This window comes from Coregonus clupeaformis, chromosome 40 (assembly GCF_020615455.1).
Source record: "Coregonus clupeaformis isolate EN_2021a chromosome 40, ASM2061545v1, whole genome shotgun sequence".
Taxonomy (NCBI): Eukaryota; Metazoa; Chordata; class Actinopteri; order Salmoniformes; family Salmonidae; genus Coregonus; species Coregonus clupeaformis.
The window spans coordinates 12053600-12076099 of record NC_059231.1 but is presented as its reverse complement, the minus strand read 5'-3'; the positions used below and the strand labels follow the sequence as shown (position 1 = coordinate 12076099).

General features: G+C 44.4%; 2 protein-coding genes across 5 annotated transcripts in view; one reads left to right on the top strand and one right to left on the bottom strand.

Annotated features, from left to right (window-relative positions):
- The window catches only part of LOC121555041 (transmembrane protein 198-B), a 71195-nt gene extending 57046 nt beyond the window's left edge, over nucleotides 1-14149 (bottom strand). The window contains exon 1 of the mRNA XM_041868815.2: nucleotides 13718-14149. The gene's annotated coding sequence lies outside the window, so the exon portion shown is untranslated. The remainder of the gene's footprint in view (nucleotides 1-13717) is intronic.
- Nucleotides 14150-17058: 2909 nt separating this feature from the next.
- LOC121554966 (myc box-dependent-interacting protein 1) overlaps nucleotides 17059-22500 on the top strand; it is a 32191-nt gene continuing 26749 nt past the window's right edge. For all 4 annotated transcript variants that reach the window (XM_041868703.2, XM_041868701.2, XM_041868702.2 and 1 more), the window contains exons 1-4: nucleotides 17059-17350; nucleotides 19775-19855; nucleotides 19955-20009; nucleotides 21333-21427. In XM_041868703.2, the coding sequence (XP_041724637.1) occupies nucleotides 17264-17350; nucleotides 19775-19855; nucleotides 19955-20009; nucleotides 21333-21427 (318 nt within the window). In that variant the 5' untranslated portion in view covers nucleotides 17059-17263. The remainder of the gene's footprint in view (nucleotides 17351-19774; nucleotides 19856-19954; nucleotides 20010-21332; nucleotides 21428-22500) is intronic.

Below are 22500 nucleotides of genomic sequence, written 5' to 3'. Positions count from 1 at the left end.
TGTTCATTCAGACAGTTAATTATTATTCAACATGTCCTGACCTGAGATTTGAACGCACAATCTCTTGGTTCACACGATTCCGATCTTCCTGCTACGCCACCATGTCTGTGTTTATCTGACTATTCTCTCATCGTTGATTTGATTTACTTACAGTATTTCAGCAATTTTAGGGGTTTCTGTATAGTTGTCTAATGTTGGTGGGGCATATTATTCTGTTTTTAAATGTTACTCCTTAAATCACTATGATAAATACAATAGTTTTTCTTGAGTGTATTATTAACAGAGTTTAGATTTACTTTGAAGTGCAAAGTGTAGCAATACAGGTGAATCATTCACACAGACACGGTGGAATAGCAGGAAGATCGGTATTGTCAGTGGGTGCTGTAGGTGGGTGTGGTGCAGGAATCAGGCGCAGGACGCAGAAACTTAGTCCAAAAGACTTTAGTGAACAATCACTTAGAACACGAGCCAAAAAGCCCGGAGGCGAGTAAATACGCACACAGGCGTAAAACAAAATGCGCACTAACATGTGCGAGAACCCTCTCCAAACAGAGGAGGAAACAACGAAGCACAGACAACCAACAGTAGCGCAATCACACACAAAACCTGACAAACACAACGAGAACTTATAGGACAATAATGAACTCTAAACGATAACAGGTGTACAACATCAAGACAAAACCAAACGAACATCGAAACATACAACGGTGGCAGCTAGTACTCCGGAGACGACGACCGCCGAAGCCTGCCCGAGCAAGGAAGAGAGGCAGCCTCGGCCGAAACCGTGACAGGTATATCGTGAAACGAGATTGAGTTCAAATCCCAGGTGAGGACATGTTGAATAATATCACTGTGTAAATGATCATGCATGTATAATCATGTATGTCAACATGTAAGTTGAAAACATTGTATGTCAAAAGCACAGTGTGTAGTTTCCCAGCCTTTTTTAGTGAAGAGGCCCAAATAATAATTTATAGTTGAATGAACATATGAGACAAGTTGAGAAAACATCATTTTAAGTTGATTGAATTTTCTCAAGTTGGAGCTAAGTTTGGGTCAACTAAACATTTTAAAGTTTAGGTAACACTTTGATAAAAAAAAAGTTAAAGGCTGTGGAACCAGTTACTTAATAACAATTAGTTCAAACAACTAGTATGTGTTTACAGTGTAGTGTTAATTGTGGTCCGTTTTACAGTTAATAAAACAGGATATAACACAACACAGTGAAATATCCAGCTTTGTGCAAATGAGACAGAATGTCTGCTTACCTTCTTTCTTCTCGGGCTGAGAGCACATGGAGAGGGCTGGCTGACCCAGTGCCATATACTTTTTTGTCCCAATCAAAAGGGTTTAGTGGTTTTCCCCGGCAGCGTGCGCACGCACACGCACACACACGCACACGCACACACACAAAGCCCATATAGACAGAGCCTCCATTGAGATGCTATTCCTGGGCCTGGCTGAGCCCTCAACAGGCTCTGGCACTTACTGGAGCAGAAGGAGAGATGAAGATGGGAGGAGGAAGGAACGGGGCAGAGAGAGAGAGAGGAGGATGGAACGGGGCAGAGAGAGAGAGAGAGAGAGAGAGGAGGAGGATGGAACGGGGCAGAGAGAGAGAGAGAGAGAGGAGGATGGAACAGGGCAGAGAGACGAGAGAGGGGAGGATGGAACGGGGCGAGAGAGAGAGAGAGAGAGGAGGATGGAACAGGGCAGAGAGAGAGAGAGAGAGGAGGATGGAACAGGGCAGAGAGACGAGAGAGAGGAGGATGGAACGGGGCAGAGAGAGAGAGAGGAGGATGGGAGGAGGATGGAACGGGGCAGAGAGAGAGAGAGAGAGAGGAGGATGGAACGGGGCAGAGAGAGAGAGAGGAGGATGGGATGAGGATGGAACGGGGCAGAGAGAGAGAGAGAGAGGAGGATGGAACGGGGCAGAGAGAGAGAGGAGGATGGGAGGAGGATGGAACGGGGCAGAGAGAGAGAGAGAGAGAGAGGGAGGATGGAACGGGGCAGAGAGACGAGAGAGAGGAGGATGGAACGGGGCAGAGGGACGAGAGAGGAGGATGGGAGGAGGATGGAACGGGGCAGAGAGAGAGAGAGAGAGAGGAGGATGGAACGGGGCAGAGAGACGAGAGAGAGGAGGATGGAACGGGGCAGAGAGACGAGAGAGAGGAGGATGGAACGGGGCAGAGAGACGAGAGAGAGGAGGATGGAACGGGGCAGAGAGAGAGAGAGGAGGATGGGAGGAGGATGGAACGGGGCAGAGAGAGAGAGGAGGATGGAACGGGCAGAGAGAGAGAGAGGAGGATGGGAGGAGGATGGAACGGGGCAGAGAGAGAGAGAGAGAGAGGAGGATGGAACGGGGCAGAGAGAGAGAGAGGAGGATGGGAGGAGGATGGAACGGGGCAGAGAGAGAGAGGAGGATGGAACGGGGCAGAGAGAGAGAGAGAGGGAGGAGGATGGAACGGGGCAGAAAGAGAGAGAGACAGGAGGATGGAACGGGGCAGAGAGAGAGAGAGGAGGATGGGAGGAGGATGGAACGGGGCAGAGAGAGAGAGAGGAGGATGGAACGGGAGGAGGATGGAACGGGTCAGAGTGAGAGAGGGGGAGAGAAAGAGCTATCCACGGACAGTGAGACAGGAACAGTTCACAGGGCTTTATACCGATACGAAACCGTATGAAGAAAGATGGAGGAGGGCTAAATGATTGGGCTTTAAGACATCTAATACCATCATTTCAGTTTCTTCAAATGTGTTTTTGTTTCTGTGAGTCATGTTTTCTCTTAAACGATTATTGACCACAGCACTGACAGGAACACGATTATTACTGATACAAAATGAGTGACACATCTTTGGTTCATAGAACGAGATCACAGATATAGATAGGCTACTATATGGATGAGATGACGCCACTCTTTTCTTATGGGAGAATTATTTTCTTCCACTTAAAGATGGATCCGCGGTAGGGAAAACAGCGCCACTGTCCGTTAATTGCAAAAGGGTTTTTCTAATGATCAATTAGCCTTTTAAAATGATAAACTTGGATTAGCAAACACAACGTGCCATTGGAACACAAGACTGATGGTTGCTGATAATGGGCCTCTGTACATCCATGTAGATATTCCATTAAAAATCAGCCGTTTCCAGCTACAATAGCCATTTACAACATTAACAATGTCTACACTGTATTTCTGATCCATTTTATGTTATTTTAATGGACAAAAAAAAGGGATTTTCTTTGAAAACAAAGACATTTCTAAGTGACCCCAAACTTTTGAACGGTAGTGTACGAATAATATTACTACACAGATCATACACGTAACGTTAGCTAGTGAACCAGCCAGCTAACGTTAGCTAGCTAGCTAACAGTATGCTTTAACTTGCAATGAAAACAACTTTCTGACTAAATTAGAAACGTGTAATATCTGAAAATGTAGCTGGCTAGACTCTCTTACCCGTATACATGGTTGGACGCTTCTCCCGCTCTGTCACGGATGCCATGGTTGCCCTTAGTTTGAAAATGTAATCTGGAGACAGGTGTTTTATACAACAGCCTTCTGTGTGTTCTCTTTTAGACTCCCTCTGCATATTTGCAATCAAACGACAGAATTTTCTCAATTTCCTTAGATATCATACCCTGCTTCCACTGGACATTCCAATGATTTCAAAACTCGGTCCTTCAGAAAATGGAGAGTTTCTGAATGGGAGAGACAGATCAACCAGCAAGCAGCTTAACTTTATCCTAACACATTAGGTCCTTCCCAGCTGCCCTGTTTCTTGGGTTGAGTCCCAGATCCTGACATTAGGTCTCTCCCAGCTGCCCTGCTTCTTGGGGTTGAGTCCCAGAACCTGACATTAGGTCTCTCCCAGCTGTCCTGCTTCTTGGGGTTGAGTCAGAGAACCTGACATTAGCTCTCTGTCAGCTGCCCTGCTTCTTGGGGTTGAGTCAGAGAACCTGACATTAGGTCTCTGTCAGCTGCCCTGCTTCTTGGGGTTGAGTCAGAGAACCTGACATTAGGTCTCTGTCAGCTGCCCTGCTTCTTGGGGTTGAGTCAGAGAACCTGACATTAGGTCTCTCCCAGCTGCCCTGCTTCTTGGGGTTGAGTCAGAGATCCTGACATTAGGTCTCTGCCAGCTGCCCTGCTTCTTGGGGTTGAGTCAGAGAACCTGACATTAGGTCTCTCCCAGCTGCCCTGCTTCTTGGGGTTGAGTCAGAGAACCTGACATTAGGTCTCTCCCAGCTGCCCTGCTTCTTGGGGTTGAGTCAGAGAACCTGACATTAGGTCTCTCCCAGCTGCCCTGCTTCTTGGGGTTGAGTCCCAGAACCTGACATTAGGTCTCTCCCAGCTGCCCTGCTTCTTGGGGTTGAGTCAGAGAACCTGACATTAGGTCTCTCCCAGCTGCCCTGCTTCTTGGGGTTGAGTCAGAGAACCTGACATTAGGTCTCTCCCAGCTGCCCTGCTTCTTGGGGTTGAGTCAGAGATCCTGACATTAGGTCTCTGCCAGCTGTCCTGCTTCTTGGGGTTGAGTCAGAGAACCTGACATTAGGTCTCTCCCAGCTGCCCTGCTTCTTGGGGTTGAGTCAGAGAACCTGACATTAGGTCTCTCCCAGCTGCCCTGCTTCTTGGGGTTGAGTCAGAGAACCTGACATTAGGTCTCTCCCAGCTGCCCTGCTTCTTGGGGTTGAGTCCCAGAACCTGACATTAGGTCTCTCCCAGCTGCCCTGCTTCTTGGGGTTGAGTCAGAGAACCTGACATTAGGTCTCTCCCAGCTGCTCTGCTTCTTGGGGTTGAGTCAGAGATCCTGACATTAGGTCTCTGCCAGCTGCCCTGCTTCTTGGGGTTGAGTCAGAGAACCTGACATTAGGTCTCAGCCAGCTGCCCTGCTTCTTGGGGTTGAGTCAGAGAGCCTGACATTAGGTCTCTGCCAGCTGCCCTGCTTCTTGGGGTTGAGTCAGAGATCCTGACAGCGATAGACAGGCAGCATATTCACAGGTTCTGGGCAGCATGACAATTCAGGCTTAGGCTGCGTCCCAAATGGCACCCCATAGGCCCATATGGCTCTGGTCTAAAGTAGTGCACTATATAGGGAATAGGGTGCCATTTGGGACGCCACCCTAGCTTCCGCAACAGGCACCATGCAGGCAGGCAGAATGGACACTTGGCCAGACTCCCTTCGTAATGAGAGCACTAGGGTGTGTGTGTGAGAGAGAGGGAGGTGCATTGGAGAGATATGGGACACATTTCACTTCAATCAGGAACTGGGTTGACTAATATTGTGCTTCAATTCATTCACATTTGTATACCTTACCTTGAGAGTGATGATTTCCATTGTTATTGGTTTTTAAATAATTCATCTTATCCTTCTTTTTTTTCATGAGCATTGAAAGTTTTCGTTATATCAACACTGCCTAAGCTGCTGTTGTATAGTTTGGGGACTATCAATCTACTGTCCAGTATAGAGACACAGAACTGTTACAGAGTTAAATCACCACAGACATACACTAGATAATATACAGTGCATTCGGAAAGTATTCAGACCGCTTGACTTTTTCCAAATGTTGTTACGTTACAGCCTTACTCAAAAATTTTTTTTTTTTTTATATACAAAAATCCCTCACACAATACCCCAGAATGACAAAACAAAAACAGGTTTTTAGAAATATATTTTTTAATGTTTTTAGAAATATATAAAAAATTTAAAATTACTGAAATACTACATTTACATAAGTATTCAGACCCTTTACTCAGTACTTTGTTGAAGCACCTTTGGCAGCGATTACAGCCTCAAGTCTTCTTGGGTATGACGCTACAAGCTTGGCAAACCTGTATTTGGGGAGTTTCTCCCGTTCTTCTCTGCAGATCCTCTCAAGCTCTGTCAGGTTGGATGGGGAGCGTCGCTGCACAGCTATTTTCAGGTCTAACCAGAGATGTTCGATTGGGTTCAAGTCCGGGCTCTGGCTGGGCCATTCAAGGATATTCAGAGATTTGTCAAAAGCCACTCCTGCGTTTTCTTGGCTGTGTGCTTAGGGCCGTTGTCGTATTGTAAGGTGAACATTCACCCCAGTCTGAGGTCCTGAGCGCTCTGGTTTTCATCAAGGTTATCTCTGTAATTTGCTCCGTTAAGCTTTCCCTCGATCCTGACTAGTCTCCCAGTCCCTGCCGCTGACAAACATCCCCACAGCATGATGCTGCCACCACCATGCTTCACCTTGGGGATGGTGCCAGGTTTCCTCCAGACGTAATGCTTGGCATTCAGGCCAAAGAGTTCAATCTTGGGTTCATCAGACCAGATAATCTTGTTTCTCATGGTCTGAGAGTCCTTTAGGTGCCTTTTGGCAAACTCCAAGCAGGCTGTCATGTGCCTTTTACTGAGGAGTGGCTTCCGTCTGGCCACTCTACCATAAAGGCCTGATTGGTGGAGTGCTGCAGAGATGGTTGTCCTTCTGGAAGGTTCTCCCATCTCCACAGAGGAACTCTGGAGCTCTGTCAGAGTGACCATCGAGTTCTTGGTCACCTCCCTGACCAAGGCCCTTCTCCCCCGATTGCTCAGTTTGGCAGGGAGGCCAGCTCTAGGAAGAGTCTTGGTGGTTCCAAACTTCTTCCATTTAAGAATGATGGAGGCCACTGTGTTCTTGGTGACCTTCAATGCTGCAGAAATGATTTGGTACCCTTCACCAGATCTGTGCATTGACACAACCCTGTCTCGGAGCTCTACAGACAATTCCTTCGACCTCATGGCTAGGTTTATGCTCTGACATGCACCGTCACCTGTGGGACCTTATATAGACAGGTGTGTGCCTTTCCAAATCATGTCCAATCAATTAATTTACCACAGGTGGACTCCAATCAAGTTGTAGAAACATCTCAAGGATGATGAATGGAAACAGGGTACACCTGAGCTCAATTTCAAGTCTCATAGCAAAGGGTCTGAATACTTATGTAAATAAGGTATTTCTGTTTATTTTTAATAAATTTGCAAAACAATTCTAAATACCTGTTTTCACTTTGTCATTATGGGGTATTGTGTGTAGATTGATGACGAAAAAAATTAAAGGGGTCTGAATACTTTCTGAATGCACTTTATCTACACTACATGGACAGAAGTATGTGGACACCCCTTCAAATTAGTGGAATCGGCTATTTCAGCCACACCCGTTGCTGACAGGTGTATAAAATCGAGCACACAGCCATGCAATCTCCATAGACAAACATTGGCAGTAGAATGGCCCGTACTGAAGAGCTCAGTGACTTTCAAAGTGGCACCATCATATCCAACAAAACTGTTTGTCAAATGTCTGCCCTTCTAGTGCTGCCCCGGTCAACTGTAAGTGCTGGTATTGTGATTTGGAAATGTCTAGGATCAACAACGGCTCAGCCACGAAGTGGTAGGCCACACAAGCTCACAGAACGGGACCACCGAGTCCTGAAGCGCATAGCGCGTACAAATCGTCTGTCCTCGGTTGCAACACTCACTACCGAGTTCCAAACTGCCTCTGGAAGCAACGTCAGCACAAGAACTGTTCATAGGGAGCTTCATGAAATGAGTTTCCATGGCCGAGCAGCCGCACACAAGCCTAAGATCACCATGTGCAATGCCAAGCCTTGGCTGGAGTGGTGTAAAGCTTGCCGCCATTGGACTCTGGAGCAGTGGAAACACGTTCCCTGGAGTGATGAATCACACTTCACCATCTGGCAGTTCGACGGACAAATCTGGATTTGGCAGATGCCAGGAGAACACTACCTGACCCAATGCATAGTGCCAACTACAACGTTTGGTGGAGGAGGAATAATGGTCTGGGGCTGTTTTTCATGGTTCGGGCTTGGCCCCTTAGTTCCAGTGAAGGGAAATCTTAACGCTACAGCATGTAATGACATTCTAGATGATTCTGTGCTTCCAACTATGTAGCAACAGTTTGGGGAAGGGCCTTTCCTGTTTCAGCATGACAATGCCCCCATGCACAAAGCGAGATCCATGCAGCAATGTTTCAATATCTAGTGGAAAGCCTTCCCAGAAGAGTGGAGGCTGTTATAGCAGTGAAGGGGGGACCAACTCCATATTAATGCCCATGATGTTTGACGTGCGGGTGTCCACTTACTTTTGGCCATGTAGTATATATACAGAGCTTTGTTAGCCATCCCACCGTGTTAACCATAGAGACAGTCTCACTATGTTATCCCTTGCCCACTGTGTTAACCATACAGACAGTCTCACTATGTTATCCCTAGCCCACTGTGTTAACCATACAGACAGTCTCCCTATGTTATCCCTAGCCCACTGTGTTAACCATACAGACAGTCTCCCTATGTTATCCCTAGCCCACTGTGTTAACCATACAGACAGTCTCCCTATGTTATCCCTAGCCCACTGTGTTAACCATACAGACAGTCTCCCTATGTTATCCCTAGCCCACTGTGTTAACCATACAGACAGTCTCCCTATGTTATCCCTAGCCCACTGTGTTAACCATAGAGACAGTCTCACTATGTTATCGCTAGCCCACTGTGTTAACCATACAGACAGTCTCCCTATGTTATCCCTAGCCCACCGTGTTAACCATAGAGACAGTCTCCCTATGTTATCCCTAGCCCACTGTGTTAACCATACAGACAGTCTCCCTATGTTATCCCTAGCCCACTGTGTTAACCATACAGACAGTCTCACTATGTTATCCCTAGCCCACTGTGTTAACCATACAGACAGTCTCCCTATGTTATCCCTAGCCCACTGTGTTAACCATACAGACAGTCTCCCTATGTTATCCCTAGCCCACTGTGTTAACCATACAGACAGTCTCACTATGTTATCCCTAGCCCACTGTGTTAACCATACAGACAGTCTCCCTATGTTATCCCTAGCCCACTGTGTTAACCATACAGACAGTCTCCCTATGTTATCCCTAGCCCACTGTGTTAACCATACAGACAGTCTCACTATGTTATCCCTAGCCCACTGTGTTAACCATAGAGACAGTCTCACTATGTTATCCCTAGCCCACTGTGGAGCAGCAGCACACAGCTATCCGTCCATCTCTCCAGTTGATCCCTGTAAATCCCAGGTTAGTACTGAGGAGGTGACAGAAACTTAAAGAGGATTACTGGACAGCTCACTGTTTAGCCTGGACCAGACCAGGACCAGACCAGGGTCAGACCAGGACCAGACCAGGGCCAGAGCAGGACCAGACCAGGACCAGGACCAGGACCAGGGACATCACGATATTACAGTCAGTGACTTTTGCACTACTTTTGACCAGAGCTGAGTGACAATGACCACAGGAGTTGGCAACAGCACAAACAGATGTGGGAGCAGGCTAGCTCTTCCCCGTCCACCTGCAGCCAGGCTAGCATGCATACAGCACGACTATACCCTTTACCTATACATTGCTCTAGACCACAGGTGTCAAACTCATTCCACGGAGAGCCGAGTGTCTGCGGGTTTTCTGCTCCTCCCTTGGACTTGATTGATGAATTAAGGTCACTGATTAGTAAGGAACTCCACTCACCTGGTTGTCTAGGTCGTCATTGAAAGGAAAAAAAAAAAAAAACAGCAGACACTAGGCCCTCCATGGAATGAGTTTGACACCCCTGATCTAGACTCTCCTAGGAGCTGTAACAGCCGTGGTGTGAAAAGGCCCTGAGGTACTGCTTTATAAGGGACCACGCCACATCGAGGCCTTTCCTCTGGGACGAAGTGACATTCAGTTCTTACCATCGTTCAGTTCTTACCATCATTCAGTTCTTACCATCATTCAGTTCTTACCATCATTCAGTTCTCACCATCATTCAGTTCTTACCATCATTCAGTTCTTACCATCATTCAGTTCTTACCATCAGTCAGTTCTTACCATCATTCAGTTCTCACCATCATTCAGTTCTCACCATCATTCAGTTCTCACCATCATTCAGTTCTCACCATCATTCAGTTCTTACCATCATTCAGTTCTTACCATCATTCAGTTCTTACCATCATTCAGTTCTTACCATCATTCAGTTCTTACCATCATTCAGTTCTCACCATCATTCAGTTCTCACCATCATTCAGTTCTCACCATCATTCAGTTCTTACCATCATTCAGTTCTTACCATCATTCAGTTCTTACTCAAACCACAACTAAACCCGACTGACAACAATCAGAAGTCGATTTCAGTCAATTCTTGATACAAAGTGGTATCATATTTACAACAGATTCTATGAATTCATAATACACTGAACAAAAATATAAATGCAACATGCAACAATTTCAAAGATTTTACTGAGTTACAGTTCATTTAAGGAAATCTGTCAATTCAAATAAATTCATTAGAACCTAATCTATGAATTGCACATGAATACAGATACGCATCTGTTGGTCACGGATGCCTTAAAAAAAAGGTAGGGGCGTGAATCAGAAAACCAGTCAGTATCTTGTGCGACCACCATTTGCCTCATGCAGCACGACACATCACCTTTGAGTTGATCAGGCTGTTGATTGTGCCCTGTGGAATGTTGTCCCACTCCTCTTCAATGGCTGTGTGAAGTTTCTGGATATTGGCGGGAACTGGAACATGCTGTCGTAAACGTAAATCCAGAGCATCTCAAACATGCTCAATGGATGACATGTCTGGTGAGCATGCAGGCCATGGAAGAACTGGGACATTTTCAGCTTCCAGGAATTGTGTACAGATCCTTGCAACATGGGGCCGTGCATTATCATGCATTATCATGCTGAAACATGAGAACATGAGGTGATGGCGGCAGATGAATGGCACAACAATGGGCTTCAGGATCTCATCACGGTATCTCTGTGCATTCAAATTGCCATCAATAAAATGTAATTGTGTTGGTTGTCCGTCGCTTATGCCTGCCCATACCATAACCCCACCGCCACCATGGGGCACTCTGTTCACACTGTTGACATCAGCAAACCGCTTGCCCACACCATGCCATCTGCCCGGTACAGTTGAAACCAAGATTCATCTGTGAAGAGCATGCCAGTGGCCATCGAAGGTGAGCATTTGCCCACTGAAGTCAGTTACGATGCCGAACTGCAGTCAGGTCAAGACCCTGGTGAGGACGGCGAGCACGCAGATGAGCTTTCCTGAGACGGTTTCTGACAGTTTGTGCAGAAATTCTTTGGTTGTGCAAACCCACAGTTTTATCAGCTGTCCGGGTGGCTGGTCTCAGACGATCCCGCAGGTGAAGAAGCCGGATGACGTGGTTACACATGGTCTGTGGTTGTGAGGCCAGTTGAACGTACTGCCAAATTAGTTGGAGGCGGCTTATGGTAGAGAAATTAACATGAAATTATCTGGCAACAGCTCTGGTGGACATTCCTGCAGTGAGCATGCCAATTGCACACTCCCTCAAAACTTGAGACATCTGTGGCATTGTGTTGTTTTACAAAACTGCACATTTTAGAGTGGCCTTTTATTGTCCCCATCACAAGGTGCAGCTGTGTAATGATCATGTTGTTTAATCAGCTTCTTGATATGCCACACCTGTCAGGTGGATGGTTTATCTTGGCAAAGGAGAAATGCTCACTAACAGTGATGTAAACAAATTTGTGAGAAATATTTGAGAGAAATACGCTTTTTGTGAGTATGGAAAATGTCTGGGATCTTTTATTTCACCTCATTAAACATGAGATCAACACTTTGCGTGTTGCGTTTATATTTTTTGTTCAGTTTAAAAACAGAAAGAGCAGCTGTTGCGATTGTAACAGCCAAATAAACAAAAATGATATTGTCTATAAAACCACCACATCCTCAATCATACAGAGCTCAAGTTCTGTTGGGTCTACAGACCTCAGCTCCCTGGATAAAGAGTCTCTGCAAGCTGTCTGGTGTACCAGTAGCTGATAGGAAGGACAGCAGTGAAGTGGATTAATAGGATTAGAATCAACTTTCTCTCTCTACCTCTATCCCTCTCTCTCTCTCTCTCTTTCTCATTAATAGTTCCAACACTTTCTCTATGCTCCCTCTCTCCATCTTTCACACACACACACACACTCTCTCTCTCTCTCCCAGTCCCACCTCTCTCTCTCGTTCACTCCCACTCTCTCCTTCTCTCTCTCTCTCTCTCTTTCTCAGTCCCACCATTCTCTCTCGCTCGCTCTCTCTCACCCCCTCTCTTTTTCACTCTCTCCCTCAACCCTTTTCCCTGCTCATGTCTCCACCTTTCTCTCTCTCTCTCCCTCCCTCCCATCCCCCCCATCTCCCCTCCCCCCTCTCTCATCTAAGATAATGCATTAGCTACAAAAAATATTTGACCTGTTGCTGCATAACTGAATTACAGTGTGAGCCCCCTGAGGAGAAGTGCTATTTCTGCTGCTGTTGCTGCTGCTTGGCTCCCATTATTACATAACTGTCTCCACAGCAAAAACACAATGCTCCCATTTCACAACATTAACCTCTGTTCATCTCACTCTACGTGCAGCGTCCATTTTACACATTCCCAATTCTCTCCTTCTTCATCCGTCACTCACTATCCCTAAAGCTGTGCCTGTCTAATGCAATGATTCAAAATAATGCACTTGTTCTGCTTTCAGCATACAGAGGCCATTTAGAAATCTTCAAACAATAGAATATTTAAAATGTAAATGTTTTTTTGAGAGCTCTTTCACAACAAATTACTCAGCTTAGCTTATGTGTTGTTGTCTGTAGCAACCACAGCCCAAAACACTACCAAGCACAGTGGTGTAAAACATGTCCACCTTGACAAGAGACTCATACACACAAAGCTCTCAGGGTCAATCTGGGGGTGTCAAAACATCATTTTGATATAATGGATTCTCAGTCCTTGCATCAATAGGTCTGCATGTGAATTTGAGAGTGGTTACATCCCTCAGCTGTTTATCCAAGCAAGTTTCAGGGTGGCAGGATTGTTGTTTTCCAAGATTGCCCCTTTAACTTTACCTAAACCGACCCAACCTCATCCAGATGGTGACACCTAATGACCCTAATCATAACCAACAGCATCCTGTATACACACAGACACACACAGAGAGAGAGAGAGAGAGAGAGAGAGAGAGAGAGAGAGAGAGAGAGAGAGGCAGAGAGAGAGAGTGAGAGAGAGAGAGAGAGAGAGAGAGAGAGAGAGGCAGAGAGAGAGAGAGAGAGAGAGAGAGAGAGAGAGACAGAGAGAGATAAATACATAAACAACCAGGTATGCTGAATTCATTGGCCTGCCTAATGGTGTCTTGTATAGAGACTCGGATGTAAACAAACTGTATAAAAGCCACTAAAAGCCATCTGCTATGTCTGTGCTGGATGCACTAATTACATTATGTCTGTACAATGTGCTGGATTGTCAACAGTGTCAGATTGCACAGGAGACTTTCCGCCAAATGATGGAGTGCGCGGGCAGGTCAGTGTGTCGCGGAATTATACGCCCTAATATCTAATTAAAAACTACGTTTATAAATAACCAAAGTGATAATTGTCTTTGGTTGGGATTTTCAAACAATGAATATGGAAACAAACCAAGATGTGGCATAGGCAACCATAACATTATTGAAACAAAATAACAAAAACGTGGCTCGTTAAAATGTAACACAAACCCAGGAATTTCTATATCGTGATTTTTTTTCCCCAACGAATTGATGTATTGTCCTGTGTGTTGTCTCCATGTCTTGCCAATAAGCATCCCTTAGTAAAAGCCTTGAAAAACGCTGTCCAAATCAACCCAACAACCAACGGCTGTTATTGATGAAGAACAAAGAAAGCTGCACCTGTTTCACTCACCTCCGTAACGACCCAGCATGTACAAGAGAGATATGCCCAGTCAGATTCCGTTGAATTCTCCTCTATGTCAGCTAGCAGCATCCAAGACAGTCATCGTCCTCAACCGTCGACCCAGTCCCTGCCCGTCCCAAACGCTACAGAGGCACCGGGACCACGACTTGACACAGAGAGAGCACTGCCCCTGAACACCAAGCCATTGGAAACACTACAGTCCTAGAACGTCTCACCGCTCAAGCTTCACTCTCTCCCGGATAACGGCAGTGTAATGTCCCCTTCCTATAATATGCAATGTTAAATAATGGGTCAACTATGGATAGAAAAAGAAAATCAAGCCTGTTTTTAATTTAAACTGTTGTCATAATTTGGGTCCATCACTTGGTGTGAGATCTCTTGTCTTTTGTTCTTCCCAATCCGACGCTGTGGTGTCTTTGTGTTCACGCTTACCCTGCTCGCGTCGAGCAGCCCCAGCTTTCCTTGGATGATACCATTATGCACAAGAACACGGGGTTGTAGAATACAGCAGCACTGTGGAGAATATCAATGAGTGGAGAGCAGGCAAGGCCGGTTCCAGGCATAAGAGACATTAACGGTCGCTTAGGGCTCCGGGCCACTAGGAACTCAGTCGTGGTCTCAATTTACTATTGAGAGTAAGAATAGTAGAATACACCAAGGTGTATGTTATGTCAGTCACTGACAGTCACTCAATTAGCCATTTCAGCTAACAACTTTTTAGATTGATATAGCCAGCTATCTAAACTTGTGAATGAATGAATGACATTTTATTTTCGTGTCAAATTGCCAGTTGGCAACCCATCCCTTATGGGATTAATTGACAAGTAAACAAACATTACAATAAATTCACTGTGATAATTCAGTGATAATTATTATTCTGGTGTTTTCTGCAATGTGCATCGCATAAAGAGAGAAAATGTAAGATAAAACCAATACATAATAGTAAATAAGGTTATCCAAACAATAATTATATCCCTAGAGCAGTAAAAAAAAAGTATACATACATATACATTCACATACATACATACATATACAGTGGGGAGAACAAGTATTTGATACACTGCCGATTTTGCAGGTTTTCCTACTTACAAAGCATGTAGAGGTCTGTAATTTTTTTTATCACAGGTACACTTCAACTGTGAGAGACGGAATCTAAAACAAAAAAATCCAGAAAATCACATTGTATGATTTTTAAGTAATTAATTTGCATTTTATTGCATGACATTAGTCTTTGATACATCAGAAAAGCAGAACTTAATATTTGGTACAGAAACCTTTGTTTGCAATTACAGAGATCATACGTTTCCTGTAGGTCTTGACCAGGTTTGCACACACTGCAGTAGGGATTTTGGCCCACTCCTCCATACAGACCTTCTCCAGATCCTTCAGGTTTCGGGGCTGTCACTGGGCAATACGGACTTTCAGCTCCCTCCAAAGATGTTCTATTGGGTTCAGGTCTGGAGACTGGCTAGGCCACTCCAGGACCTTGAGATGCTTCTTACGGAGCCACTCCTTAGTTGCCCTGGCTGTGTGTTTCGGGTCGTTGTCATGCTGGAAGACCCAGCCACGAACCATCTTCAATCCTCTTACTGAGGGAAGGAGGTTGTTGGCCAAGATCTCGCGATACATGGCCCCATCCATCCTCCCCTCAATACGGTGCTGTCGTCCTGTCCCCTTTGCAGAAAAGCATCCCCAAAGAATGATGTTTCCACCTCCATGCTTCACGGTTGGGATGGTGTTCTTGGGGTTGTACTCATCCTTCTTCTTCCTCCAAACACGGCGAGTGGAGTTTAGACCAAAAAGCTCTATTTTTGTCTCATCAGACCACATGACCTTCTCCCATTCCTCCTCTGGATCATCCAGATGGTCATAGGCAAACTTCAGACGGGCCTGGACATGCGCTGGCTTGAGCAGGGGGACCTTGCGTACGCTGCAGGATTTGAATCCATGACGGCGTAGTGTGTTACTAATGGTTTTCTTTGAGACTGTGGTCCCAGCTCTCTTCAGGTCATTGACCAGGTCCTGCCGTGTAGTTCTGGGCTGATCCCTCACCTTCCTCATGATCATTGATGCCCCACGAGACCTTGTGCAGGTCTACAATTTTATCCCTGATGTCCTTACACAGCTCTCTGGTCTTGGCCATTGTGGAGAGGTTGGAGTCTGATTGTGTGTGGACAGGTGTCTTTTATACAGGTAACGAGTTCAAACAGGTGCAGTTAATAGAGGTAATGAGTGGAGAACAGGAGGGCTTCTTAAAGAAAAATAACAGGTCTGTGAGAGCCGGAATTCTTACTGGTTGGTAGGTGATCAAATACTTATGTCATGTAATAAAATACAAATTAATTACTTAAAAATCATACAATGTGATTTTCTGGATTTTTGTTTTAGATTCTGTCTCTCACAGTTGAAGTGTACCTACGATAAAAATTACAGACCTCTACATGCTTTGTAAATAGGAAAACCTGCAAAATCAGCAGTGTATCAAATACTTGTTCTCCCCACTGTATATCGTGTACACAGTGTATAGTGGATATAGTATATACAGTGTATTTTTTATATTATTTATTTATAATTGTATTTTGTATATTTATTGTTTTTTTTTAAAGATTTATTTTTATTTTTTATGGCATTTAGCAGAAGCTCTTATCCAGAGCGACTTACATGAGCAATTATGGTTAAGTGCCTTGCTTAAGGGCACATCGACAGATTTCTTCAACCTAGTCGGCTCTGGGATTAGAACCAGCGACCTTTCGGTTACTGGCACAACGCTCTTACCCACTAAGCCACCTGTACATAGTGTATTGTGTACATAGTGTATATAGTGTGTATGGTGTATATAATGTATATTTGAAGACACATATGGGCAAAACCCTTCCCTTGTGCGTTGTCTGTGGTCCACAGCAGTCACACACAGAACTCTGTTGTCCATTCAGCACCACCACAGGTACGAAATCTGTAGACTAAAAGTCATTCAGTACCATGGACAGCGTTACACCGGCCGTGTCCCACAGAATAAGCCACAGTATGTAGGTATGATGCAGTGACACTAACCTCGGCCTTTGTCTGCAGCTGCCTATTGTTTTGGTCCGGTTGTGTTTCCATGCTGACTTTACAGTACTTCCTCGCGCAATGAAAAGACAAGCACAAGTCATTAGTCCAAGCTAGACTTTCCATTTTTATTTGGTGAGCAAAGCAATGTCGCCACCAAATGCATCAATGGCAAAGTACAGTAGGCCTAAGTAAATACTGGGTTGTGCAGTGGGCTAGTGAGCTTGTGGCTTTAAGAGGAAAACCCTCTGCATTGGTTTTTTATTACCGTCTGACTGACGTAGTGGTAGGACCCCCTACGCGTCGCTGGAAACTGGAAAACATCGCTGTGTCTGTTCGCTATACACAGACACCCCGTTCCGAAACGTTACCGGTACATAGGCCTACTATCACGAGTGGTGACTATATTTTCCATCGACGTCGCTTCTTTCTCGGTAGGAGTCGTTATTTTTATTATACTGAATCGAGAGCTTATCGGAAGACAAAATGGCTGAGATGGGGATGGGGAAGGGGGTTACTGCGGGGAAACTTGCCAGTAACGTGCAGAAAAAATTAACACGGGCCCAAGAGAAGGTAAGATATTGAATAACGTAAATGCGTTATTTTCCGTTATCTCTGGTTACATCCTAATGACACATCACCGGAGAGGACTCAGTGACGCATCATCATGACCGTTAACCTTTAAAAACCTAGTAGGCCTACGGTCGACAGTGTATTCCCTTAATTCATTCGTAATTTAATTATACACATCCCTTTAACCGCATGCCTATCGGCCGGATACATGTGGATATGCCAAATTGAACAATATAAATAATTGTATAGCTAAAGCAATTTGACAAATGCAGTGAAAGCAAATTAAATGAATTCCCTGATCTGGTCTGCTATAATGCAGTGACTATTCAATAACACTATTGTCGATTACATTCCATGCAGCATCCATAACCTAAAAGCATTCCGTTTCCGGTTAGATGTGGTATACAGTAGTTTATTTAGCATTTTATAAAAATCTTAATTTAGCTGTAATTCAAATGGTAAGTGACCTTATGTTGTTAGTGGTCCTGCATCCCTATTGGACAGCAGAGGGATGGAATGAGTGGATGGGAGGTGGGGGATGGATGAACAACATGTGCCTTCAGAAAGTATTTCTCACCCCTTGACTTTTTCCACATTTTGTTGTGTTACAAAGTGGGATTCAAATGGATTGAATTGTCTTTTTTTTTTTTTTTGTCAACGATCTACACAAAGTACTCAAAGTGGAAGAAAAATGTTAAGGTATTAGAATACAATTTAATATGCAAGTTATTTGAAAACGTTTTTTTATTATGATTTGATGGCTGCCAAATATTTCATGAAGAACCAAAAACTACAACAGTTAATTGAATTAGTCTAGATATAAGATCATTAGCAAGTGGTTTGGAGGGCTCTTGGATATTAATCTTAATCTAGCCTATAGCTAGATTTAAACACATGAGAGACATGGAATCCCCTCAGCATTAGATTAGAACCGTTATGCAGCTTCAAAATGACTAATAAAATATATTTTCATAATGAGTTACATAAGGAAATACAGTAACACTTGACATCAAGTTCCTATACATGTGTAGTAACATTGTGATTATTACAATAGCAACATTGTTGTTACAGAGGACTTTGGAAATTGCTTTATAATTGGATAATAATGGATTTATTACATACATTGTGTGTAGTATAATTACTGAATCATCTGGGGTCTGAACTGAATCATCTGGGGTCTGAACTGAATCATCTTGGGTCTGAATTGAATCATCTGGGGTCTGAACTGAATCATCTTGGGTCTGAATTGAATCATCTGGGGTCTGAACTGAATCATCTTGGGTCTGAATTGAATCATCTGGGGTCTGAACTGAATCATCTGAGGTCTGAACTGAATCATCTGGGGTCTGAACTGAATCATCTGAGGTCTGAACTGAATCATCTGAGGTCTGAACTGAATCATCTGGGGTCTGAACTGAATCATCTGAGGTCTGAACTGAATCATCTGGGGTCTGAACTGAATCATCTGAGGTCTGAACTGAATCATCTGGGGTCTGAACTGAATCATCTGGGGTCTGAACTGAATCATCTGAGGTCTGAACTGAATCATCTGGGGTCTGAACTGAATCATCTGAGGTCTGAACTGAATCATCTGGGGTCTGAACTGATAATGTACCAATGTTTTTTTAATTGCATCTTGCATGGCATTTCCCAGAGGAGAATATTACACAATACATTGTATCCTCGGGTCAGTCTTTTTGCGCACTGAGGACTCCAGGCTAACCAATCCGCTAGTGACCATGATGCGCTCCGCAGCTGATTGTAGGCACTGCTCAGAATAACCTCTCTGCCCAAATCCGTTCATCAAAACTCTACTTTGTTGGGAGAAAGCCGCGTCAGTGCTACAGATTCTACGGACACGTTTAAACTGACTTTAGAGGAATGGGATGGAAACACTCACTTCTTAGAAGCGTCTTTCGATCTGTGGGCTTCCTGCATAGATCGGTGACAAGTGTGCCCTTTTCTTTGGTGATCTGAATGTCAAGGAAGCTGACACTAAAGTAATCAAAGTCCATTACTTATTAAGAAACTCACTGAACATCGGGTTAATACCAATAATCAGCTATATAACGTCGAAATAGTTTGATCTTGGATAGAAAGGGATTTTGCTCAGGGTTGAGAATGCGATTATGTTTGTAAGAGTTCCATATGAAGATTGTCATAATTGGGTGCCATCGTACTACCCATAGCGGTTCCTTTAGTTTGTAGGAAAAAGTCACTTCTAACCAATAAACAGTTCTTTGTGAGTACCAGCTCTGCTAGGTCTCTGATACATGAGGATCAAGGCCAAGTCTGTACGCCGTACCTGTTTACATCTTCTGTATAAATGAGACAAGGATTGTTTTCCATGTATACATCTGCTGTATAAATGGCCAGGATAAAGATGAATGTTAAACGTATGTCTTGTTCAATGTCTTTTTCCAGGTTATGCAGAAGCTGGGTAAAGCAGATGAGACCAGAGATGTTGCATTTGAGGAGGGAGTTATCAACTTCAACAAACAATATGTAAGAGTCAACAAACAATATCGGTCTTTTAAAATGGTCTGACTCCTCCATCAAAGCCATGATATGTGTACAATGAGATGTTTTATGTTCCCTTCTCAGACAGAGGGATCCAAACTGCAAAAAGACCTGAGAGCCTACCTGGCTGCAGTACAAAGTACGATTTTAATTTAATCAAGACTCTAACATGCTGACTACACTGGGCACGTGCGTGCGTCTGCGAGCCGGCATAATATGCCATTTAGCCGACGCTTTTATCCAAAGCGACTTACAGTCATGGGTGCATAAATTTTTTTGGGTGTATGGGTGGTCCCGGGGATCGAACCCACTACCCTGGCGTTACAAGCGCCGTGCTCTACCAGCTGAGCTACAGAGGACCACCATCGAGCGCATGTTGATTGTGTCCATCCACACCAGACGCGATCAGGACACGCAGGTTAAAATATTAAAATGAACTCTGAACCAACTGTATTAATTTGGGGACAGGTCGAAACACACATGAAATATTAATGGACATTTAGCTAGCTAGCTTGCTGTTGCTAGCTGTTTTGTCCTGGGATATAAGCATTGGGTTGTTATTTTACCTGAAATGCATCTTTGTATAATTTTTTACCCATTTTGAGTCACACTCTGACAATTAATCCACAGATAAAAGTTAGTTTCTAGTAATCACTCCTTCAGTCTTCTTCTTCTTCTTCTTCTTCTTCTTCTTCTTCTTCTTCTTCTTCTTCTTCTTCTTCTTCTTCTTCTTCTGTGGACATTATATGGCGGTTGGCAACCAACTTTAAGGTGCATTACCACCACCAACTGGACTGGAGTGTGGACCTCAATTCATCTTTCAATCACCCACGTGGGGTATATGCTCCTAAAAACCAATGAGGAGATGGGAGAGGCGGGACTTGCAGAGCGTCACGCGTCAAAAATAGAGCCAAGTTCTATTTTAGCGCCTGGCTACGCAGACACTCGTTAACACGCACAATGAGCAGTTTGGATGAAATGATTGAATAACATGTATGTGTACATTTATTTTGCAATGCTCGTGCACGCAACGCGGGCGGTGTGGTCAGCATGTTGGGGCCGGTTTCGCAGACACAGATTTAGCCTAGTCCTGGACAAAAACAATGGAGATTAGAACAATTAGATGTCAGGTGTTGATGTTCAGTGCAGAAACATGATTCAATAAGACACTCATGGTATCTGCCCTCATGTGTGCAATCTACTGATGTCTGTCTGTCTGTCTGTCTGCGTCTGTCTGTCTGTCTGCGTCTGTCTGTCTGTCTGTCTGTCTGTCTGTCTGTCTGTCTGTCTGCCTGCCTGCCTGTCTGTCTGTCTGTCTGTCTGTCTGTCTGTCTGTCTGTCTGCCTGTCTGTCTGCCTGTCTGTCTGTCTGTCTGTCTGTCTGTCTGTCTGTCTGTCTGTCTGTCTGCCTGTCTGCCTGCCTGTCTGTCTGTCTGTCTGTCTGTCTGTCTGCCTGTCTACAGCGATGCACGAGTCCTCCAAGAACCTTCAGGAGTGTCTGTCTGACATGTACGAGCCGGAGTGGTATGGCAAAGATGACGTGGACTCCATCGTTGAGGTCAGAGGTCATCTTTAGTTATTACAACTAAAGTCACATTGACTTCATTCACTGACCCTTCCTTCTCTTCTCCATTCCTCTGTCATGCAGTCTCTCAGCCCTCAGTCACTCCCTCTCGCTCCCTGTCTGTGCTCTCTACCTACCTACCTACCTACCTACCTACCTACCTACCTACCTACCTACCTACCTACCTACCTCTCTCTCTCTCTCTCTCTCTCTCTCTCTCCTACTCTCACTCTCACACTCACACTCACACTCACACTCACACCACACACACACACACACACACACACACACACACACACACACACACACACACACACACACACACACACTAGGGTTGATTATTGTCCCGGTATTTTACAAATGTTCCATCCCAAGAATAAATCACTTTTCTACCAGGTAACCCGGTATTTCCCGCTAAAACCGGAAGTGTCAAAAGCATTATAAAGCATATACATATGTCTGGATTTGATTAGAGCTTTGATCAGCATGAAAATTTAAACCTGATGCTACCTGAGCCTGATGAGCCATATATTACATACATTTTATGAGCCCTACATTAACGACATTTAATGAGCCCAAACCCCCCAAAAAACTAATGATTGTGCTGTTATCCAATACATATCTGATATAGGCTACTGCACATTACGCACGACAGAAAAACATAAAAGCCCATAGATGTAGCTAGCTATATAAAGCCCATAGATGTAGCTAGCTATATAACGCCCATATATGTAGCTAGCTATATAAAGCCCATAGATGTAGCTAGCTATATAAAGCCCATAGATGTAGCTAGCTATATAAAGCCCATAGATGTAGCTAGCTATTTAAAGCCCATAGATGTAGCTAGCTATATAAAAGCCCATAGATGTAGCTAGCTATTTAAAGCCCATAGATGTAGCTAGCTATATAAAGCCCATAGATGTAGCTAGCTATATAAAGCCCATAGATGTAGCTAGCTATATAAAGCCCATAGATGTAGCTAGCTATATAAAGCCCATAGATGTAGCTAGCTATATAAAGCCCATAGATGCAGCTAGCTATATAAAGCCCATAGATGTAGCTAGCTA